Source organism: Pelobates fuscus, chromosome 6 (genome assembly GCF_036172605.1).
Source record: "Pelobates fuscus isolate aPelFus1 chromosome 6, aPelFus1.pri, whole genome shotgun sequence".
Lineage (NCBI taxonomy): Eukaryota > Metazoa > Chordata > Amphibia > Anura > Pelobatidae > Pelobates > Pelobates fuscus.
The window spans coordinates 32,701,944-32,722,097 of record NC_086322.1 but is presented as its reverse complement, the minus strand read 5'-3'; the positions used below and the strand labels follow the sequence as shown (position 1 = coordinate 32,722,097).

Sequence of the window (20,154 nt, the reverse complement as noted above, 5' to 3'; positions counted from 1 at the left end):
GTACCCATGTCAGACTGCAGAGGCCCTCTCCTCCTCTGCAGGAATCCTCCCCAGAGCTACAACATGGAGGCGAGACAGCTCAGCAGTTAACAGGCAGGACACAAAAAGATCTCTGCAGTTAAAGGGATGCTATAGGAGTCAAAACAACTTTAGCTTAAAGGGTTACTCCAATTACCATGAACACTTTAGAGATTTGAAGTGGTCATGGTGGTAGGAGTGTGTACTAAGTTAACTTTAATTGTGTTCCGGGGCCTAGTTGCACCCCCATTTCGACTCCTTGATTTTTCTATATTAAAGCATTGTGATTGGCTGCACACTGCAGCACTGACCCGGGAAGCACCTCTAACGGCTGTTTGAGGCGTGACCAGGCCCGTCGCTACCCGACAGGCAAACCAAGCAACTGCTTGGGGCCCCGAGCTGGCCCGGGGCCCCAAGCAGAGCCGGCAGGGCCGCCATCAGGGCATAGGACCTGGGGGGCCCGGACTGCTCAGGTCGTCCGGGCCCCACATTCAGTGGGTACATACCGGGTCGCAGGGGGCCCTGCGACCCCGGTATGTACCCACTGGGCCAGCCTCTTCTCCTGGGGGGCCCAGCAGCCGGTCACCTCAGGGCCCCCCAGAGGCTGGCCCAGCTGACACCCGGCGGGCGCGCGAGGGAGCACTCTCCTCTGAGTGCTTCCTCTTCAGCTCCCTCGCGCACCGTACTGATGCCGGAGCCGGAAGATGGCGTCATCTTCCGGCTCCGGCATCAGTACGCGGCGCGCGAGGGAGCTGAAGAGGAAGCACTCAGCCAGAGAGAGTGCTCCTTCGCGCGCCCTCCGGGTGTCAGGGACAGAGAGATAATTTACGTGAGTGGGGGTGGGGGGGAGGGAGGGAGGGAGGAAGAAAATTTAAGTGAGTGGGGGTGGGGGGGGGAGGGAGGGAGAAAATTTAAGTGAGTGGGGGTGGGGGGGAGGGAGGGAGAAAATGTAAGTGAGTGGGGGTGGGGGGAGGGAGGGAGAAAATTTAAGTGAGTGGGGGTGGGGGGAGGGAGGGATACAATTTAAGTGAGTGGGGGTGGGGGGGAGGGAGGGAGAAAATTTAAGTGAGTGGGGGTGGGGGGGGAGGGAGGGAGGGTTCTAAGTGAGTGGGGGGGTTTAAGTGAGTGGGGGTGAGTGGGGGTGAGGGAGAAAATTTAAGTGAGTGGGGGTGGGGGGAGGGAGGGAGAAAATTTAAGGGGGTGGGGGGGAGGGAGGGAGAAAATTTAAGGGGGTGGGGGGGAGGGAGGGAGAAAATTTAAGGGGGTGGGGGGGAGGGAGGGAGAAAATTTAAGGGGGTGGGGGGGAGGGAGGGAGAAAATTTAAGGGGGTGGGGGGAGGGAGGGAGAAAATTTAAGGGGGTGGGGGGGAGGGAGGGAGAAAATTTAAGGGGGTGGGGGGGAGGGAGGGAGAAAATTTAAGTGGGTGGGGGGGAGGGAGGGAGAAAATTTAAGTGGGTGGGGGGGAGGGAGGGAGAAAATTTGAGTGAGTGGGGGGGAGAGGGAGGACATTTGAGTGGGTGGGGGGGAGAGGGAGGAAATTTGAGTGGGTGGGGGGGAGAGGCGTCATCTTCCGGCTCCGGCATCAGTACGCGGCGCGCGAGGGAGCTGAAGAGGAAGCACTCAGCCAGAGAGAGTGCTCCTTCGCGCGCCCTCCGGGTGTCAGGGACAGAGAGATAATTTACGTGAGTGGGGGTGGGGGGGAGGGAGGGAGGGAGGAAGAAAATTTAAGTGAGTGGGGGTGGGGGGGGGAGGGAGGGAGAAAATTTAAGTGAGTGGGGGTGGGGGGGAGGGAGGGAGAAAATGTAAGTGAGTGGGGGTGGGGGGAGGGAGGGAGGGAGAAAATTTAAGTGAGTGGGGGTGGGGGGAGGGAGGGATACAATTTAAGTGAGTGGGGGTGGGGGGGGAGGGAGGGAGAAAATTTAAGTGAGTGGGGGTGGGGGGGGAGGGAGGGTTCTAAGTGAGTGGGGGGGTTTAAGTGAGTGGGGGTGGGGGGAGGGAGGGAGAAAATTTAAGGGGGTGGGGGGGAGGGAGGGAGAAAATTTAAGGGGGTGGGGGGGAGGGAGGGAGAAAATTTAAGGGGGTGGGGGGGAGGGAGGGAGAAAATTTAAGGGGGTGGGGGGGAGGGAGGGAGAAAATTTAAGGGGGTGGGGGGGAGGGAGGGAGAAAATTTAAGGGGGTGGGGGGGAGGGAGGGAGAAAATTTAAGTGGGTGGGGGGGAGGGAGGGAGAAAATTTAAGTGGGTGGGGGGGAGGGAGGGAGAAAATTTGAGTGAGTGGGGGGGAGAGGGAGGACATTTGAGTGGGTGGGGGGGAGAGGGAGGAAATTTGAGTGGGTGGGGGGGAGAGGGAGGAAATTTGAGTGGGTGGGGGGGTAGAGGGAGGGAGGAAATTTGAGAAGTGGGGGGGAGAGGGAGGGAGGAAATTTGAGTGGGTGGGGGGAGGGAGGAAATTTGAGTGGGTGGGGGGGGAGAGGGAGGGAGGAAATTTGAGGGAGTGGGGGGGAGAGGGAGGGAGGAAATTTGAGGGAGTGGGGGGGAAAGGGAGGGAGGAAATTTGAGGGAGAGGGAGGGAGGAAATTTAGGGGGGGAGGAAGGGAGGGAATTTGAAGGGGGAGAGGAAGGAAATTTTGGGGGGGAAGGAAGGGAGGGAATTTGAAGGGGGAGAGGAAGGAAATTTTGGGGGGGAGAGGAAGGGAGGGAGGAAATTTGAAGGGGGGAGAGAAAGGAAATTTGAGGGAGGGGAGGGAGAGGTAGGAATTTGAGGGGGGAGAGGAAGGGAGGAAATTTGAGGGAGGGAGGGGGGAGAGGAAGGGAGGACATTTGAGGGAGGGGGGAGGGGGGAGAGGAAGGGGAGAAATTTGAGGGGGGAGAGGAAGGGGAGAAATTTGAGGGGGGAGAGAAAGGGGAGAAATTTGAGGGGGGAGAGGAAGGGGAGAAATTTGAGGGGGGAGAGGAAGGGGGGAGAGGAAGGGGGGAAATTTGAGGGGGGAGAGGAAGGAAATTGGAGGGGGGAGGAAGGAAATTGGAGGGGGGAGGAAGGAAATTGGAGGGGGGAGAAGGAAGGAAATGAGAGGGAGGGGGAGAAGAAGGAAATTGGAGGGGGGAGAAGGATGGAAATGAGAGGGAGGGGGAGAAGAAGGAAATTGGAGAGGGAGGGAGAAGAAGGAAATTGACGGGGGTAGGGGGAGAGATTGACATCCATCACACACACACACACAATGCACCCCTTGCACACAGAAAAACACACAATGCATTACACACAGACACACATACACAAGCAATGCATCCCTTACACACAGCAACACACAATGCACCCCTTCCACACACTCAGTGCATCCCTTACAGCAGTGTTTCCCAACCCAGTCCTCAAGGCACACCTACCAGTCCAGGATTTAGGGGTGACCCAGTTGTGTCTAAGGTGTTTTTTTCTTTTTTTTCTAAAAGCACCTTAGACAAAACTGGGTAATCCTTAAATCCTGGACTGGTAGGTGTGCCTTGAGGACTGGGTTGGGAAACACTGCCTTACAGACACACACACTGCATCCCATACATACACAAACTCACCTTGCAGCCCTTACACATACAAACACAGATTCACACAATGCATTCCTTACACACATCAGGACATCCCCCCCCCCCACACACACACACACACACACACACACACACACACACACACACACACACACACCCCTGTGAACAAACTCATTGGTGGAACATGAAGGTGGACCCTGGGACCCAGACCTTGAGCTGTGTAAATGGCCCTCAAAAGAGAGCCTGTTCTACACCAGACCAGTGGAGCCAGACGGCAGCTGAAGCCCATCATCATCCTCATCTGGTTGTAAGTAGGCAATCTAGTATATTATTCGTGGCACTAATCTCTAATTTACCTCACATTAAAGGGACACTATAGTCCCCAGAACCACTGCAGCTTAATGTAGTGGTTCTGGTGTCTATAGCCTGTCCCTGCAGGCCTTTTATTGTAAACACGGCGGCACTGCAGCACTGTGTTAGTTAACATGGCAGATCATATGGGTGGGGCACTGTGATGTCACATAGGGGGTGGCAAACTTTACTTTTGCCTAGTGCGGCAAAAATCCTTGCACCGGCCCTGCAGACACTGGGGGGGGGGGGGGGGGAGGACCCGGGTGCAGGCGCCGGGGGGCCCAGACCTTGAGCGTGCATGTGTGGGGTGGGGCCTCCATGTCTGTTTTGCTTGGGGCCCCAAATTCCTTCAAACGGCCCTGGGCGTGACCATTAGAGGTGTCCTTCGCTGTAATGGAAACAAAAGCAGTGTTGACAGCAAAAAGCCTACAGGGACAGGCTATACTCACCAGATGAACTACAATAAGCTGCAGTTGGTCTGGTGACTACAGTATAGTGTCCCCCTAACTCTGTATATTTAACTGTACTCACACACAGGGGGCTCCTGCAGGCCATTAATAGAGCAGGAGATGAGGAATTATAAAATCAGCCTGTGAAATAAAGGAAGTATAAACCTTTACAGGAAGTGTTTCGGAAGGCTGTGTAAGTCACATGCAGGGAGGGGTGACTAAGGCTGTATAAACAAAGTGCTTCACTAAACTAAAGCTGTTCTGGTGCCTATTGTGTCCTTTTTAAAACGTTACTGTAACCCATTTTACCCCCCTTTCATTTTATTAAAATTTATAATGCCCTAATATGTATGTCAATCTCCAAAATGTGTTAATATAGCTGTCTCTAAACAGGAGCATACACATTTGGGGTGGGGGTAGGAAAGTTAAGTGTTCAATGAGGGAGATGTTCTGTAAGCCCGAAGCACAACATTGCAAATATCACTGAATGTGCAGCGTTTCTCAACTCCTGCCACTATGACCACTTCTGAAAGCAGAAGTGGCCATGGTGGTTGGAATAACACTTTCATATGTACTAAAATATTGCAGTCTCTATGTTGATGAGAAATCAGCAGCTTCACACTAGTGAGGTCATGCTGATAGATTGAAGGTTGTGTTGGGGGAAGTTAGGAGAAGCATCTATAAACCCCCATGATTCTCAGCCATACAAAGGTTCTCAAAGGTAGTGACCCCCTCTGGGCCCCTAACCCTAAAATCCAATACAGTTCTTAGAAAAGGTTAGCGTGACCTTAGATGTCTAAGAGGTCACGCTAACCTTTTCTAAGAACTGTACATTTCATTTACATCTCAAAAACTATTACAGCAATTTTATCAATGTATTTCACTATAGAGTATTCCAGGTAAACCACACAAACTAATACACAGTCTCTGGCTGTATGAATTATCATTCTAGGCACAACATACATAAAAAAAAAATTTCACTGCAAATCCAGCTATAAAAATGCCTAAAAATCAAAGGGCATAATAAGAACAAGACATATATTCCCAGCCACCAAAATGAAACAAAATGACCGAAAATACATAGTATAATATAAACAATCAACATCGTTTATCAGCGATCGTTTACCCCAGAGACCTTCCCAATTCGTCTTTCAGAAGCAGAGATATGAAAATAAAGCTAAAAATAATGTAATTTTTTTTTATTTATTTTTTAGCACAATACTATAATACTATTAAAACATGTGTGGCTATGTCAAGTTAATTTGCACTCACGAGATTTAAAGGTTTAAAAGAGCTCCAGTGTGCTCAGGGAGGTACCTTGAAGCTCCATCAACCCCTTATATGTCATTAGTGCAGTGAGCCTTAAAGGACCACTATAGGCACCCAGACCACTTCAGCTCAATGAAGTGGTCTGGGTGCCAGGTCCCTTTAGTTTTACCCTGCAGCTAAACACATTTCACTGAGGGTTAATCCAGACTCTAGTGGCTGTGTCACTGACCGCTGCTAGAGGCGCCTCCGCACTTTTCACTGTGAAAATCACGGTGAGAAGACGCTGGACGTCCATAGGAAAGCATTGAGTAATGCTTTCATATGGGGTGTTTGAATGCGCGCACGGCTCTTGCCGCGCATGCGGATCTGAAGTCGGCAGGGGGTGGAGAGTTCCCCAGCACAGAGTGAGCCCGGCGCTGGAGAAAGGTAAGTGGCTGAAGGAGTTTTAATCCATTTAGCCCAGCAGGGAGGGGCCCTGAGTGTGGGGGTGACTTAATGACCCTATAGTGCCAGGAATAGTGCTCCTTTAACTTCCCGTAGCCACAAATGGTTATATGTATTTATTTATTTTTACTATCAGCTGTAGACCCATTTGTTTGTATTGTTAACATAACACAAATATATATATTTTTAAACCCAGCATTTTTTATTTTTTTAATATGGACACCCGCAGAATGTCAACCTGAAACAAAATCGATAGTTTGACTGCAAATTGTTCTTTTTTTTTGCTTTTTAAGTACTCCTGTGGTAAACTCCTCCAAACGCCCTGCAGGAGTTGCATAGATTGTGGATGCCCTTTGTTTTCCCCTGCTCAGATTATCCTGTACAGTTTCAGTTTTGTTGAGATTGGAGCCCTGAGGTGATCAATCTAATAATAGTGTTCTGACTGCAGTATTTTGCAATAAGAGGTCTTTACGAGTTTGTTCATTGTCTGATCATCATGATGAAAGATGAAGCTTTTTTTTGTTTTTTACAAATCAACCATTTTCATTTCTATTTGTAGGTTTCTCCGATTTTATTTGATTCTGACTTAGAGTCCTACACCTTTGGCTGAAATGTGCCAAGACAGGCATTACAGACCTTGTCAACCCAATAAAGTGAGCAAACCCCAAAAGAGTTTTAAAGAATATGATAATATATTGCATAAGCCTGCCACAACGTCAATGTACCATACTTTGGGCAGGTCCATTCCTACCAATCTAATGCTAGCTATTGTGAGATTAATCCACTTATTGGGGAAATACTTTCGCCTGGGACTAAAGTTTTTCACAATGACTTTATAAACTCAAAGTGACTTAAAGTTAAAAGAAAACAAAAATATAGTAATTATGAGAGCACCTTTTATTACTCATGCCCATTTACTATACAAAAACTGCATTAAAAAAAAAAAAAAAGATAGCATCTTTAAAAACACTCACCGTCCTTCAATGAGCCAGGTACATTTTGTTTTATATTTATAGTTTCCCGGTCCATCAGTTACGAATCCAGAGGGTCCTGTTAACCTGAAAATGCACAAGAAAAAAAATAAAAATAAAGGAATTAAACATTGGACTAGATAAAGTTAAAAAACACACTGAAAAAGAAACGTTAAGAATGAAGTTACAATCTGTATGGTAATAATTTATAAACATAAACAACATAATACATAAAAGGAAAACCGCTTCTTTCCATAGCCATTTAGCTCTACATTTTCAAACACATTTGGGCTGATGTTTACTAAGCTGTAGCAGGTTTTAGAGTGAAATCTTTGCTTCTATAGACAAGAGTTTGTGGAATGCGTAGTTAAAGCCCGATGCACCGTCTTACGAAATCTTGTTAAACTTGGACACTCATATGCTACACACTCATTGCAACTACGGAAATCTGTCAAGCCACACAATAAAAGGTTTCATTGGAGTCGAGTAATTGCCAGTTAGAGCTACTCAGTAGTAAAAGTAAGGGGGGGGGGGGGGGGAGATCAAAGTCAGAGTTTCACTTGTATTCTTATTAAAATGGGACGGCGGTGAAGCAGTGCTTGGACAGAGAAACTGTGTCAGAAAGAACATTGGAGAGACCAAAATAAAAAGGGAGCTAACTCCTGTCTGTGGAATTATACAATATCTAGGAAGGGTTAAATGTAAACTTCATAACACAAAGCATGTCAATATAATAGATTAAAAGAGAAATTTGCTTTAACATAAACCATGCAAATGATTGTCACTGAAAAAGAACAGTCAGAAATGTTTGTCAACCCTTCTCCCCTGATAGCTTTCTAAGGAAGTCATAAAGGGTGGTGGTGGTGGTGGGGTGTGTGCTCTCTACCTATAAGAAACTAATGTAATGCCTCATTGCCTCTAAACACTACACCAAAGGCTCTTGCTATTTTACAAAACTGAAAGAGGCAAAAATCAGGCTAAAATAGCCTAGCCTTGACTAGAGCGAAGATTTTTTTTATTTTATTTTTTGCTACTCAGCTATAAGACCAAATTTGGAATCCAGTTTTTAATTCACTACAAAACCCTGAGAAAACATTAAAGGATCACTATAGTGTCAGGAAAACAAACTCGTTTTCTTGACACTATACAATCCTTAGGGTCCCCCCAACCTCAGGGCGCCCTTCCCACTGGGCGCCACTTACCTTTATCCAGCACCAGGCTCCATTGGCGCTGGTGAACTCTCCTCCCCCTCTGACGTCAGCTCCCGAGTGGAGCCGAATGCAAATGTGCGGCCAGAGCCGCTGGTGCTTTAAAAACACCCATAGGAAAGCATTTCTCAATGCTTTCCTATGGACGTTGTGCATGCTCAATGCGATTTTCGCATTGAGCGTCAGGGAAGCGCCTCTAACGCCTGTCAGGAAGACCGCCACTAGAGGCTGGATTAACCCTGCAATGTAAACAGTTTCTCTGAAACTGCTATGTTTACTTCTGAAGGGTTAAAACCTGAGGGACCTGGCACCCAGACCACTTCATTGAGCTTAAGTGGTCTGGGTGAATATAGTGGTCCTTTAAGCAAGGCAAGTTTCTTTAAACTTACAATCAGTTGTCCCAAGTCCAATTCACACTATGCAAAAAAGAATTATAGGCGTCTTATTTGAAATATTTCATACTTACACATAGGTCTACAACACCTTTCTATAATTAATAATATAAGAGCCAGTGGAAGCTGTAGTGGTTATAGTGCCAGGAGCCTGATGCCATCTCACGCTATTGAACAGTTTGACACTTACCCGCGGATACCCTCAGTCAATTAACTGATATATCTAATGCAAATAAAGGTAAGTGCAAAGGTTTTTTTTGTTTTGTTTTTTTTTTAAATGAAAAAATGATTGCTGAAAACCCAGGGTATGGGGAAACGACAAAGTTGCAGAGCTTTTTCAATCTGGGGTTGTGTGTACTTATCAAATGAATGCACAACTTGTACCAAATTTCTGCAGACTTTAGTTCCGATTATTCCCTTAAAGTGACATTATAGTCACCAGAACAGCTACAGCTTAATGTAGTTGTTCTGTTGAGTATAATCATTATAGGCAGGCATTTTCATGCCATAGAAAAGGCAGTGTTTACATTGGCCCATAGGGACTCTTGAGGTGCTTCCTGGCTCAGTGCTACACAGTAGGTAGCTCTGCCGTTCTGGGTCTTCTCCACGTTCTGCATGGGGACACTGAATTCTACTCATGGAGATGCATTGGTTCAATGCATCTCTATGAGGAGGTGCTGACTTGCCAAAATGGCGTGGGAAAGCATTGGATTGGCTAAAAAGCTGCAGTTGATGATGTCACCGGGGGGAGGGAGGGTGTAAGACACCTAAATGGTGGGTTTTGCCCTATAGGGGTAGGAATACATGTTTGTGTTCCTGACCCTATATTGTTCCTTTAAGGCTTTTTGCAGTAAACATTGTGTTTTCAGAGAAAAAGCAGTGTTTACATTACAGCCTAGGGATACCTCCACTGGCCACTCCTCAGATGGCTGCCAAGGGTGCTTCCTGGAGCAGTTCTGCATAGTGTGCAGCACTGCCATTCAGTGTCTCCACCCTCTGCATGGAGACACTGAACTTTACTTATAGAAATGCTTTGATTCAAGGAGATGCTATTTGGCCAGGGTTGTGTTTGGCTTGTGCTGGATCTACCCCCTTGACAATCTTAGCCAATCCAATGCTCTCCCATTGTGATTGGCTCAGAACATAACCTCTTCACTAGACAGTGGTCCTCCGTGTGAACTTACAGGGAAATAAGTACAAAGCAGCCCAGTTATGACCATGCAGCTATTTTATCCAAGTAGAAGGGAGATTATTTATAATTCCTATTATAAGTGCATTAAATACCCAACATTCACTTTCAAAATTCTTGAAGGTCACCATTGCCGGCATTCACTTGATATCTGAAAAGGTGTCAGGGTTAATCACTAAAGTGTGAACGGTAGCAATACAAAGCAAATCCAAATGTAATCATTAACGTTTTAGCCCCCCAAATTTATTTTTCTTTTAAACCCACATCTCCAAATCAGGCCTTGTTTATAGTTTAGCTCAGGGCTCTCCCAACCTGCGGCCCCCCAGATGTTGCTGAACTACAACTCCTATGATTCCCTGGCCATCTGTTTCATTTAAAGAATCATGGGAGTTGTAGTTCAGCAACATCTGGGGAGCCGCAGGTTGGACAGGCCTGCAGCTAGTCTGGCCTAAAGAATGAAACTAACTTTAAATTCCCATTAATACACACATTCAGTGTTATTCACCAAACACTGAATGTTAGCAAGTTAAATCCAAACAAACACAACACACGCTAAAAATAGCACAGTAGCAGGTTTTTACAAATCAGCTATCTAAGGCTCAACTTTGTCATTGAGACAGACTTAACCAGCTGACCCCAAGTAACAAGTCAAACTGTTCTAAAACAGTCTGACACCTTACAATAGGATGGTACCAGATCGCCCCTGGGACCAAAACAAATACAGCGCATTGTAGTGGTTATGGTACTTGAAGTGTTACCTTAATGCAACTGAATATTCTAAAATTAATTTTAACTTAAACGGACTATTCGTATTTCCCCCTAAAATCCTGGTACTTATTAAGGACAGGTTATTAGAACCGCCATCAAAACACATTAGCCTGTAATATAAATAACAGTTAGCAGTAATGTAATCTATATTGCCTTTATTTTTTTAAATTTCAGTCTTTCCAGACATTTGTCAAAAGCAAACTGTAAATCCGCAGAGTTTGAGTAGATGTTGACTGGGTATTTAATGTCCCAACACCTCCAATAGAAGAAAGAAAAAATAAAGTAACGATTGGGAGCCAAATAATTCAAGCAACAAGGTAACTCAGTACTCCCTGAAGAGGAAACCTTACCCGTCACACACGGAGACCGTTTAACGTCCTAATTGATACAGGTCACATGGGCTTTTAATGGACTGTACCTGCCTGAGGCAGGATTGCTTGACAGAGTGTGCAACAAATTTACAAAGATTCACAAACAAAAGGTTGCATACCTCATGCCTACAGCCGCTAGGGTCACGAAATACCAGATACATAACAAAATGTTTACAACTGAAAAATACAGGGAAAAAAAAAAAAATAGCTTGTTCCGTGTTACTTTTATCTGGTTCAGTCATTTTAAAGTTCTATATTTTCATTAAGCTAAACAAACTTCCTGCTTCCAGAAATATTGCAAATACAAGACCAAATTATGTCAAACACCACAAACACTGCAAAACACACACACACACACACACACAAAAGTTGAAATTTAAAGAAGATTTAAAGTGGCTCTGTCATCCCCATCCACCAAATTAGTGTTTCATAAAGATAAAGTCTTTATGAAATACTCACATTAACGGTGTTGGAATTTCACTGAAATTATGACGCAGTCAAGAGATAGACTAAAACAAAGTAGGGAGTATTGACAGAGAACTTGACAATAAGATGGAACTACCTTTCTACAGCTCTGGCAAAAAGCTCTGTTTATGGAGAATTCCAAAGTCTTCTCACTGTTGCACACTTACAGATGCCCATGACGTGGGCTTTTGGCAGCTTAAGAGCGAGGAACACAAGGAAGGCCATAGCTGCATCCATGAGGGACATGTTCAGGTAAATAAAACTCACTTTCTGCTCCCTCCCACAGCCCTCAGACACCCAGCGGAGCAGTCATTAACGGGGGGGAGGGGGTCTTAGCAAACAGACCGTGACAGAGCTGCATTAATACTGCGCATTACAGGAGTGTTATATAAATGGCAAATAGGGTTCATGAAAAAAAAAAAAAGCTATGTACAAAACATACAAGACTATAGAATACCAACACCCAAACACAAAAGGTTAGTGATTAATCTTACTGCACACTAAATAGTTTCATGTATGACGCAGAACTGACAAACTAACGTTTATATGTCCACAAAAAAATAAACATGTACTATTAAAGTGAAATGAACAATGCTCATATCTAAAACAAGAACTTCAATTGATTTTTTTTTTTGAAAAATAAAAGGATCATACGGTAGTCTTGATTTCAAATAAAAACAGTCCGTGTAAACGGTGTGATGCTGTACAAATCTTCATAGTTCTCAGCCCAAATCCCAGGATTCTTTCTTCAATGCGATTGTAACAGGAGCATTCTGGGATTCAGAGGCAAGCATTGGTAGCAAATCAGTCGCGCAGAGGAGGCCAGGATTACAGCTCTATATATTAGCCAGGTTTTACACAGGCACTTTATATAATAAATATTTTTTACACTAAGGGAACATTATGATAATCACACTTGTGGCTGGCAGGTCCATTCACGGCAGTCCTACTGCATAATATACTGTGTTTATAGCGAATATATATTCTGGAAGCCTGCATATATAGACAGAAATGCAGCCCCAATGGGGAGAAAGCTTAGCGTGATCACAAAAAGTTCTGAATTTACAAAGCATTTTGGATTACAGTATGGGAAGCCAGGCTAAGAAAGATTGTTCCACATTGTTTCTACTAAAACAGAAGTTTAAAAAGTGAATACTGAAAAGCATTTTCACTGTAAATATTTTGTTAAAGGAACGCTATAGTGTTCAGGATATAAACTTTCCTAATGCTATAGAGTCCTGTATCAAACATAATAGGTCCATCGGTCCCCCCCACCCCTGTTCGGTTAAAAAAAACTTTAACGTACCTCTTTCCAGCACGGTGGCTCCCTTACGCGATATCACAGCGATGGTGGGACCCAACGCTATGCAAGTGCATTAGAAGCTTCCCCGGAAGAAAGCACTGAATCAATGCTCTCCTATGGAGAATCTGAAGACATTAGCCGTTCTCATTCAAAGCGTGAGCATGTCAAACATTGTTTGATAAACTCAGTTAGGGACCGGGAAGCTTTTACATTGCAAGGTTACACAGACAGGGGAAATGCACCCAGACCACTTCAATCAGGTGAAACAGTCTGGGTGCCCATAGTGTCCCTTTATACTGGATACTGCTGGAGAGTTTCAGCTGACGGCTCTCAGCAAACAACTGCAATTCTGTGCAACGAAAATTGCACGGAATTGGCATCAGCTTGTCTGAAACTCTAGTTCCAGGGCTAACAACACTCTAAATTATGCTATTTCATAGCACAGCGCTACACATACAGACACCAGTCACCAGGACCACTTCAAATCACAGAAGTGGTCATGGTGCTTATAATAACCATTTAAAGAGTTAAACACTCTCCAGAAGCAGTGCAGGACAATTTTATAAACAAATGGTTTGTATTCTAAAACAGGTAGATATTCTTACCTGAACAGCATGGAATAAAGGATATAGCAATATCTACATCGAACAAAAAAAAAAAACATCTAGAAAGGCAGAGGGGAAAAAAATCAATTGTTTTAGAGCACCACGTAAATAAACATAGCAATGCGCTCAAGTACTTTAAAGGGATTCTAGAGAGCAGAGTTCTAAAAACAGAACCGAACTGTCTTCGAGGAAGAATTCTGCAGAGACTGGCAAGTACATTAAACCCTTTTATAGCACGCAAAGCACCATTAAACCTGCAGATGTGATGCGATCCCTTGTTGCTGCGATGTTCAGATCTGATGACTTACAATCTTTTTAAATTAGCATCTTCTCCAAACTAAGGAGCGGAGCATGGAAAATAAAATTTATAAGACAGTATGTGCAGCAAGATCAGCTCCATGTCATTGTGTTGGAAAGCAGAGAACAAGTTACACTGTAATAATTATAAAAATTGCATATTACAGGGGACGGTGATTACAATATACCATTAGAACAGTCAAAATGGTACAATCACTTGAGTTCTTGATAAAGATGGAATCTTTATTGGAAAAAAAAAATATCATATATAGAGGTTAAAGGGACACTATGGTCACCCAGACCATTTTACTTTGTTGAAGAGCTCTAGGAGCTCTAGGAGCAGTACCCTGTCCTCTTAGCCCTACAATGTAAAACACTGCAGGGTTAAAGGGTTACTCCAACCACCATATACACTGCCCATACGGAGTTATTGTGAGCTGGGGAATAGTTGCACAGCCAGCACACGTGCCATTTGTAAGAACGTCAGAACAACAGACAAACATTTTCCCTTTTGCAGGGAGAGCATTTGCAATTGCTTCTCCTTCACTCCCTACACAGTGCACTGCCTCCAACTACCTCCACTGAAGTAAAATAATAATAACTCCGTCGCAATCCTAACATGGGCTCTGAGGCCCCTGTGACGTCGGAGGGGGTGTGGATGTCAGTGCCAGGAGTTGCACCCGGTGCTGGATTCCAGGTAAGTAAAACTAATTTTCTGCAGGTAATACTGCAAACGGAGGGAGGACTGCATAGTGCCTAATAGAGCATCTTACACAGTAAAGGTCTCCCCCTGCAACCTCAAAAGGGTTGGAGTAACCCTTTAAGTGTAATTCTAGTGGCTGTCAATACTCTCATGTGACATAGAAACCCCCATAGGAAAGCACTGATTCAATGCTTTCTTTTGAAGAAGGTTTGTATTCCGAATACTATAGTGTTCTTTTATTTTATTTTATTTTTTGTGTCCAGTTCATGTGATGCATAACATGGGTGTTTAAATTTGAGATGAAGCGTTCCTTTAAGGGCTATTACCTTAGCTACTCATGTTTCAAGCCCTGGGAAGCGTGAATATCATCTATCTTGTCAGCTTTGAAGTACACAGATTAACTGTCCATGTACAGTCAGAACGAGGATTTCTACAGGGTCACTCAGGAAATGGAACATTTCGTTTTCAGAGAAATATCAGAATTTTACTATTTGCGTTAAAGAAGAAATTCCAGATACTGCATAGGTTGCATAGACAGAGAATAGTATTTGTTGTATTAAGACATAGAACAACATGGAAGACCATCAGCAGGCTACATAGACATCATGTAAATTGGTTATTTAGATTTCTCTTAGGGAAGCCAAGTAGCATTGTTTCCTTGAGATTGCTGAAGTGGCTATGGTGCAAAGATTCAGTGCCTGAAGTTTTTTGGCAATACAGGAGTTTGTTTTTGAGATATTAGCCTTTTTCTTTCCCGTGGCCTGAACTCACTTGTTCTCAGACAGCCACAATATATAATCTTGCATCTCACATGTGTCAATACTTAATGCCTACTGACAGCATGCCAACGCAGTCTTTAGAACTTTAGGCATCGTGCTGGAAGTATGCCTGTAGGTACTCGCATTCCCTAATCAGAGCTGTGCACTCTGTCGCCTCTTCACAGAACACAATTATTTAATCCCTATCAGCTTTAGAGGTTAAAGTGCAGGTTACCAAACACAGAGACATGGCCAAGATAAGGGCGGTACTCAACCAGGCAATAGTGTGGGCAAATGTGCAGTTCATGCCAATCTTATCAAATAAGTCCATCTCGTGGATAGCCGCCTGTAAGATTCATTCTCACAAGAAGCATTAAATCAGGACAATACCCAGCACAAAATGGGGTGATACCACATTATCTGCAGAAGCCACAATGTGGAATTCTGAAATACATATTTATGGGTTGGCACGGGTTTTGCTTTTGAAATTGAAAACATACACATACATATATATATATATATATATATATATATATATATATATATATATTTTTTTTTCCATTAATGCTTTAACTATTTGCATAAATCTGGCCTGGTCTAGAAATGCTTTGTTATCTTTAAAAATAATACAGACCTTTATTTTGCTTCTTTTTCTTATATGATTGTGCTAATGGTGGGACAAATTCTCATTCATAATTGTAAACATTTAGGTTTGAAATCCCACATAAGTTACTACCAACGTTACCAATATTTAAAATATGTTGTTTCCATTTGCACTACATCCATTGTGCTGAATGAATTGAAGTGACAAGGAGTAAAATAATCCCACACTCAGCTGCTTATTTTAGAGTGCAGCAGACGCATGGATTTAAATCCAGAATTGGTACGTCTGTGGTGTTAACTATAATCCACAGAGGATATCTAGAATGTACAACACAGCTCCCTGTGGGACTCAATACTAAAGAGCTCAAGAACTAAAAAGATCTACACTTGCATGATAGATGGAAAAATAATGCCAGATATTCTGCCTAACAACTAAATCTAACTTGATTTTCTTTAAAGGGAATTGTTCTCTACTTCAATAGAAACTTTTCATCATATGATGCATAAAAAAACTTCTGTTCACGGGGCACAATAGTGTTAGGAATACAAATGCTATAGAACCCTTTTAATTCTGCAACCGTATGTACACACAGTGAACAACTTTAATGTAATGGATTCTATAGGCACCCAAACCACTTCATCTCAATCCATCACAGCATTTTACCATGCATGTACAATAATCTCCATCTCTCTTCCAGGTTTGTTTAGCTCAGTGGAGCTTAAGTCAAAAAGCAGGTAATTGCTCAGAGCACCTGCCTTGCAAAGACTTCTCATTGAGCTGCATTAGGAAGTCTGGGATTGGCCAGCCACAGAAAGTCTGGGCTGGGCTAGAAGGGGAGGGTTTGCATAGGCTGCTGAGAACAGTTCTGTAGCTTTTGCAAGGGGTTTTAGATATACCCAGATAAAATAATGTGCAGTTAAATGCATGCATGTTTTCATTGTATTAAGCCTACTATAGATTTTTTTTTTTTATCCCTACACAATCCTTAAATAAAACAAATAAGTTGAGTTTTCTAGTTATTTACAGGGGCAAGGGAACTAGCATGTTTTAACACTATAGGTTCAGGCATGCAGGTTTGTATGCCTGACCCTATAGTGTTCCTTTAACTCAGCATTAACCTTTCTATTACACTAACTGAGAGGGTAATCCTAGTATCATCAAGTAAAGTTAAATACCATTTAAACAACAGGCTTTGTCCACTTCAGAACCAATAAACTTTATATGCCGTTGTAAATGGTCTTGAAAGAGGAACTTTCACTAACAATTGTATTTACTTCTAACTTATAATTAACAAATATGTATTTGTTGGGGGGCGTAAAAAAAAAATCCACATACAAAGAGAGTATGTCCTTTATCCACAATGCTTGAGTAGCACATTCATTTCAACGTCTGCTCTGCTCAAATAAGCAAGTTTGTATAAAACAAATTATACATCTCAGTTCCAGTAAAATACAAGGAAGTACTAACACTATAAAAGAAATGACGTCACTAAGCAATGAACATTGGCTAAAAAGGAAAGTAGAATGTTCGTGTGGGGGTTGATTCGAAAATCTATTCCTCAAACCATATCGGCAATTAAAGGGGAACCATCAATTTCCAGAATATGTGATATTATGGTCAACTGATTGATTTGCAAGGCGGGAAAAATAAAACAAAATGCAGAAAATCGACACCACTGTATTTAACCTCTACCATAAGTAAACCAATCATAATTAATCATAATGCCCTTAAATACAGCAGGAAGAGGTAGAGAAAAACAATGTTACAAAAATGTTTTCAATGTTCTTAATATTGTTATGTAAATTGACAGCTGAATGTCAATGGTTTATGCAGAAACATGTTTTGACAATATATGATAATCACAGTGTATGACAGAGAGGTCTTTGGGCACTTTAGGAACCTGTCGCCCCTTACCGGACCGTCACCTGCCCTGCCGTTATCACATTATAGAGGTGGGTGTTACACTTCTGTAACACCCAACTCTGGTCCGTCCTCGCTCCTCTTTAAGTCATTTGTGGGGGGTTTTCCCCACTAGCAATGTTTGTTTCTGGTGTCTGAATAGATTGACATTAGTCACTCTGTTCCTATACTCCCTATCCTGTGCTGAAGGACTGACTGACAGTCTATTTGGCGCTCCTTAATTCCTTGGCACGGCCTATATTGATCGACAGGTGGAAGAAAAAAACTATTTTTAAATGGGGTTTCTCCTCTCAATCTATACATTTGTTAGCTACACTGCTATCACGATGTATAAATGAAAGTTGATACTAGTTTTGGGCAAGTGCCCTTTAAATACAAAAGATTACTACTTTTCCTGAACAACATTTTATAGGGCATTTTGCGAGATTTTCAGATCTTTTTCAGGTGAGTGTTTTTTATTTTGAAAGAGCATCTTTTCCTACATATTGGGGTTCTAACACTACATAATTAATAGAATTTCAGGCCGATCTCACAATAGCCCCCAATGTACATTTATTACATTTTAACAAAGTGTAATAGACTCTATACATACAGGACTATTGAAGAAATAAACTTCCATGTTAATTGATGCAGCAAAGGCAAAGTACGACTGAAGTCAATGTGGCCTCATCTCCCTGAGCGGTCACAAACTTGAGAAAGAGAGCATCGCGGGTTGGGATTCTATATCCGGCAGGGTCACATAGTCTTTCATACTTACAAGGCTGATAAAAAGTTTACTGTTATATTAGGTAATAACAGATGTAACCCAGATCATATTTGAAGTGAGAAAATATCAATACACACTTTCACAAAAACACGCCTAATAATGACTAAAAATAGCAGCACACATTCAGTTCGGAGTTTTTAACAAGCATCTCCTTGCTATTTGATAAAATGAATACCATTAACTGTATTTCTGAATGCTAAATACAAAATCAGATCAGAAATAACACGTACACAATACATTTACTCTGTACATTGATTCTTGTAAAAAAAATAAACAAACAAACAATAGAACTGTATATTCGTTGGCAGAGAGAATGTATGCATGCTTGTTAACCAGTGGCCTCCAACCCCAAATCGGTACAATCTTTGCCAACCTTTGTAGGACCTTGGTAAGAATAGTCATAAATACATCAGAAGAGGAAATAAAAGGTTTTATAATGGTGGCTGTTTACAGCGCTTTATCTGTTAAAGGCAGCATGGGTTCAAAGTCCTTATGCGTATGTACTTTCTTTTACAAAAACTAAAACCAAGTACATTCTATTGCACTTTACAATACAAATATATCAAAAGTTTCTGTCACTAAACACGTCCGAAAACCTCCCACGGTGTGGCTCTGTTTGGATACATAGTTTATTTACGAGAGCCCTTGGGTATGGAACCAAAAAAAACAGGATTCAAAATAATGGTCACTGTCCTTCGCTTTCAGCTGATTTCTCTTGTGAAATCTAGTCAAAGGTTAACACTTTTATTTACTCCTACAGTAGTTATAAAAAAAAAAAAAATAATAAAAAAAATATATATATTTTAAAGGAAGTTAATCGACATATGCTACAGTAACCGAGGTTCTAAACTTTGGTTTAATGTAACAGTTCTGCTACCTACATTAAAGCAGATATGTCATGGTTTGGTTTTGCCATCTCCAAATCCTACTGCCTCCAAGGGCAGTCCCATATTCATTTGTTTTTTTAAATAAAATGTTTGAAGTTATACATAAGGAAAATTCAGGACTACCTTTCCTTGTGTATAATCAGCAGGTTGACAGAAGTTGACAAAGGGTGGAGGAGGTGCTTTGGCCAAGCTTCACGTCCTTTGTCAATGTAAGTTCTTATTCACCCCCTCCCAGCGAGGTGTTACTTTTGGCAGAGTCACCTCTATCGACTGTCTGTTTAGACACTCGATATACTGTAAGGGCACAAGAAGCCATTTCCAGGAGCCACTATCTTGGAAACTCCAAGATGGCAACTCAGACGATGACAACACGGGGGGATACATAGGCTGGAAAACAAGAGGATTTCTGTCCATAAAAGAGGTCTGTCTAAAAGGACCACTATAGTGACAGAAAAACAAACACGATTTCCTGGCACTATAGTGTTAATAGGTCCCTCCCGCTCCCCCTCCTCCTCCCCCCCACACCCTCATGGCCCCCTATGGACGCTGGTGTCTTCTCACTGTGAAAACCACAGTGAGAAGCGCGGAAGCACCTCTAGCGGCTGTCAATGAGACAGCCACTAGAGGCTGGATTAACCCAAATGTAAACATAGCAGTTTCTCTATGGTTAACCCTAGATGGACCTGGCACCCAGACCACTTCATTAAGCTGAAGTGGTCTGGGGGCCTTTAGTGGTCCTTTAAGCACATATTGCACACTGGCAACAGACAGTGTGCTTCTACCGTTGCAGGCAGAGCAGGGAGCATGCTTGCAAGGGAAATCCTCTGTCCTAACGGCTTTCACTTACATACAGTTTTACCCGTCTGAGTCAGCACTGAAGATAC

General features: G+C 43.0%; 1 protein-coding gene across 2 annotated transcripts in view; it reads right to left on the bottom strand.

The window, feature by feature from the left end:
• Positions 1-20,154, bottom strand: part of ATRN (attractin) — a 178,922-nt gene that overhangs the window by 147,011 nt on the left and 11,757 nt on the right. The window contains exons 1-2 of one of the 2 annotated variants that reach the window (XM_063457595.1): positions 13,336-13,362; positions 7,038-7,121 (exon numbers count right to left, since the gene is read on the bottom strand). In XM_063457595.1, coding sequence (XP_063313665.1) covers positions 7,038-7,121; positions 13,336-13,346 — 95 coding nt within the window. In that variant the 5' untranslated portion in view covers positions 13,347-13,362. Of the gene's footprint in view, positions 1-7,037; positions 7,122-13,335; positions 13,363-20,154 lie in introns of those variants that run through there. The other variant, XM_063457594.1, reaches the window with a different exon arrangement.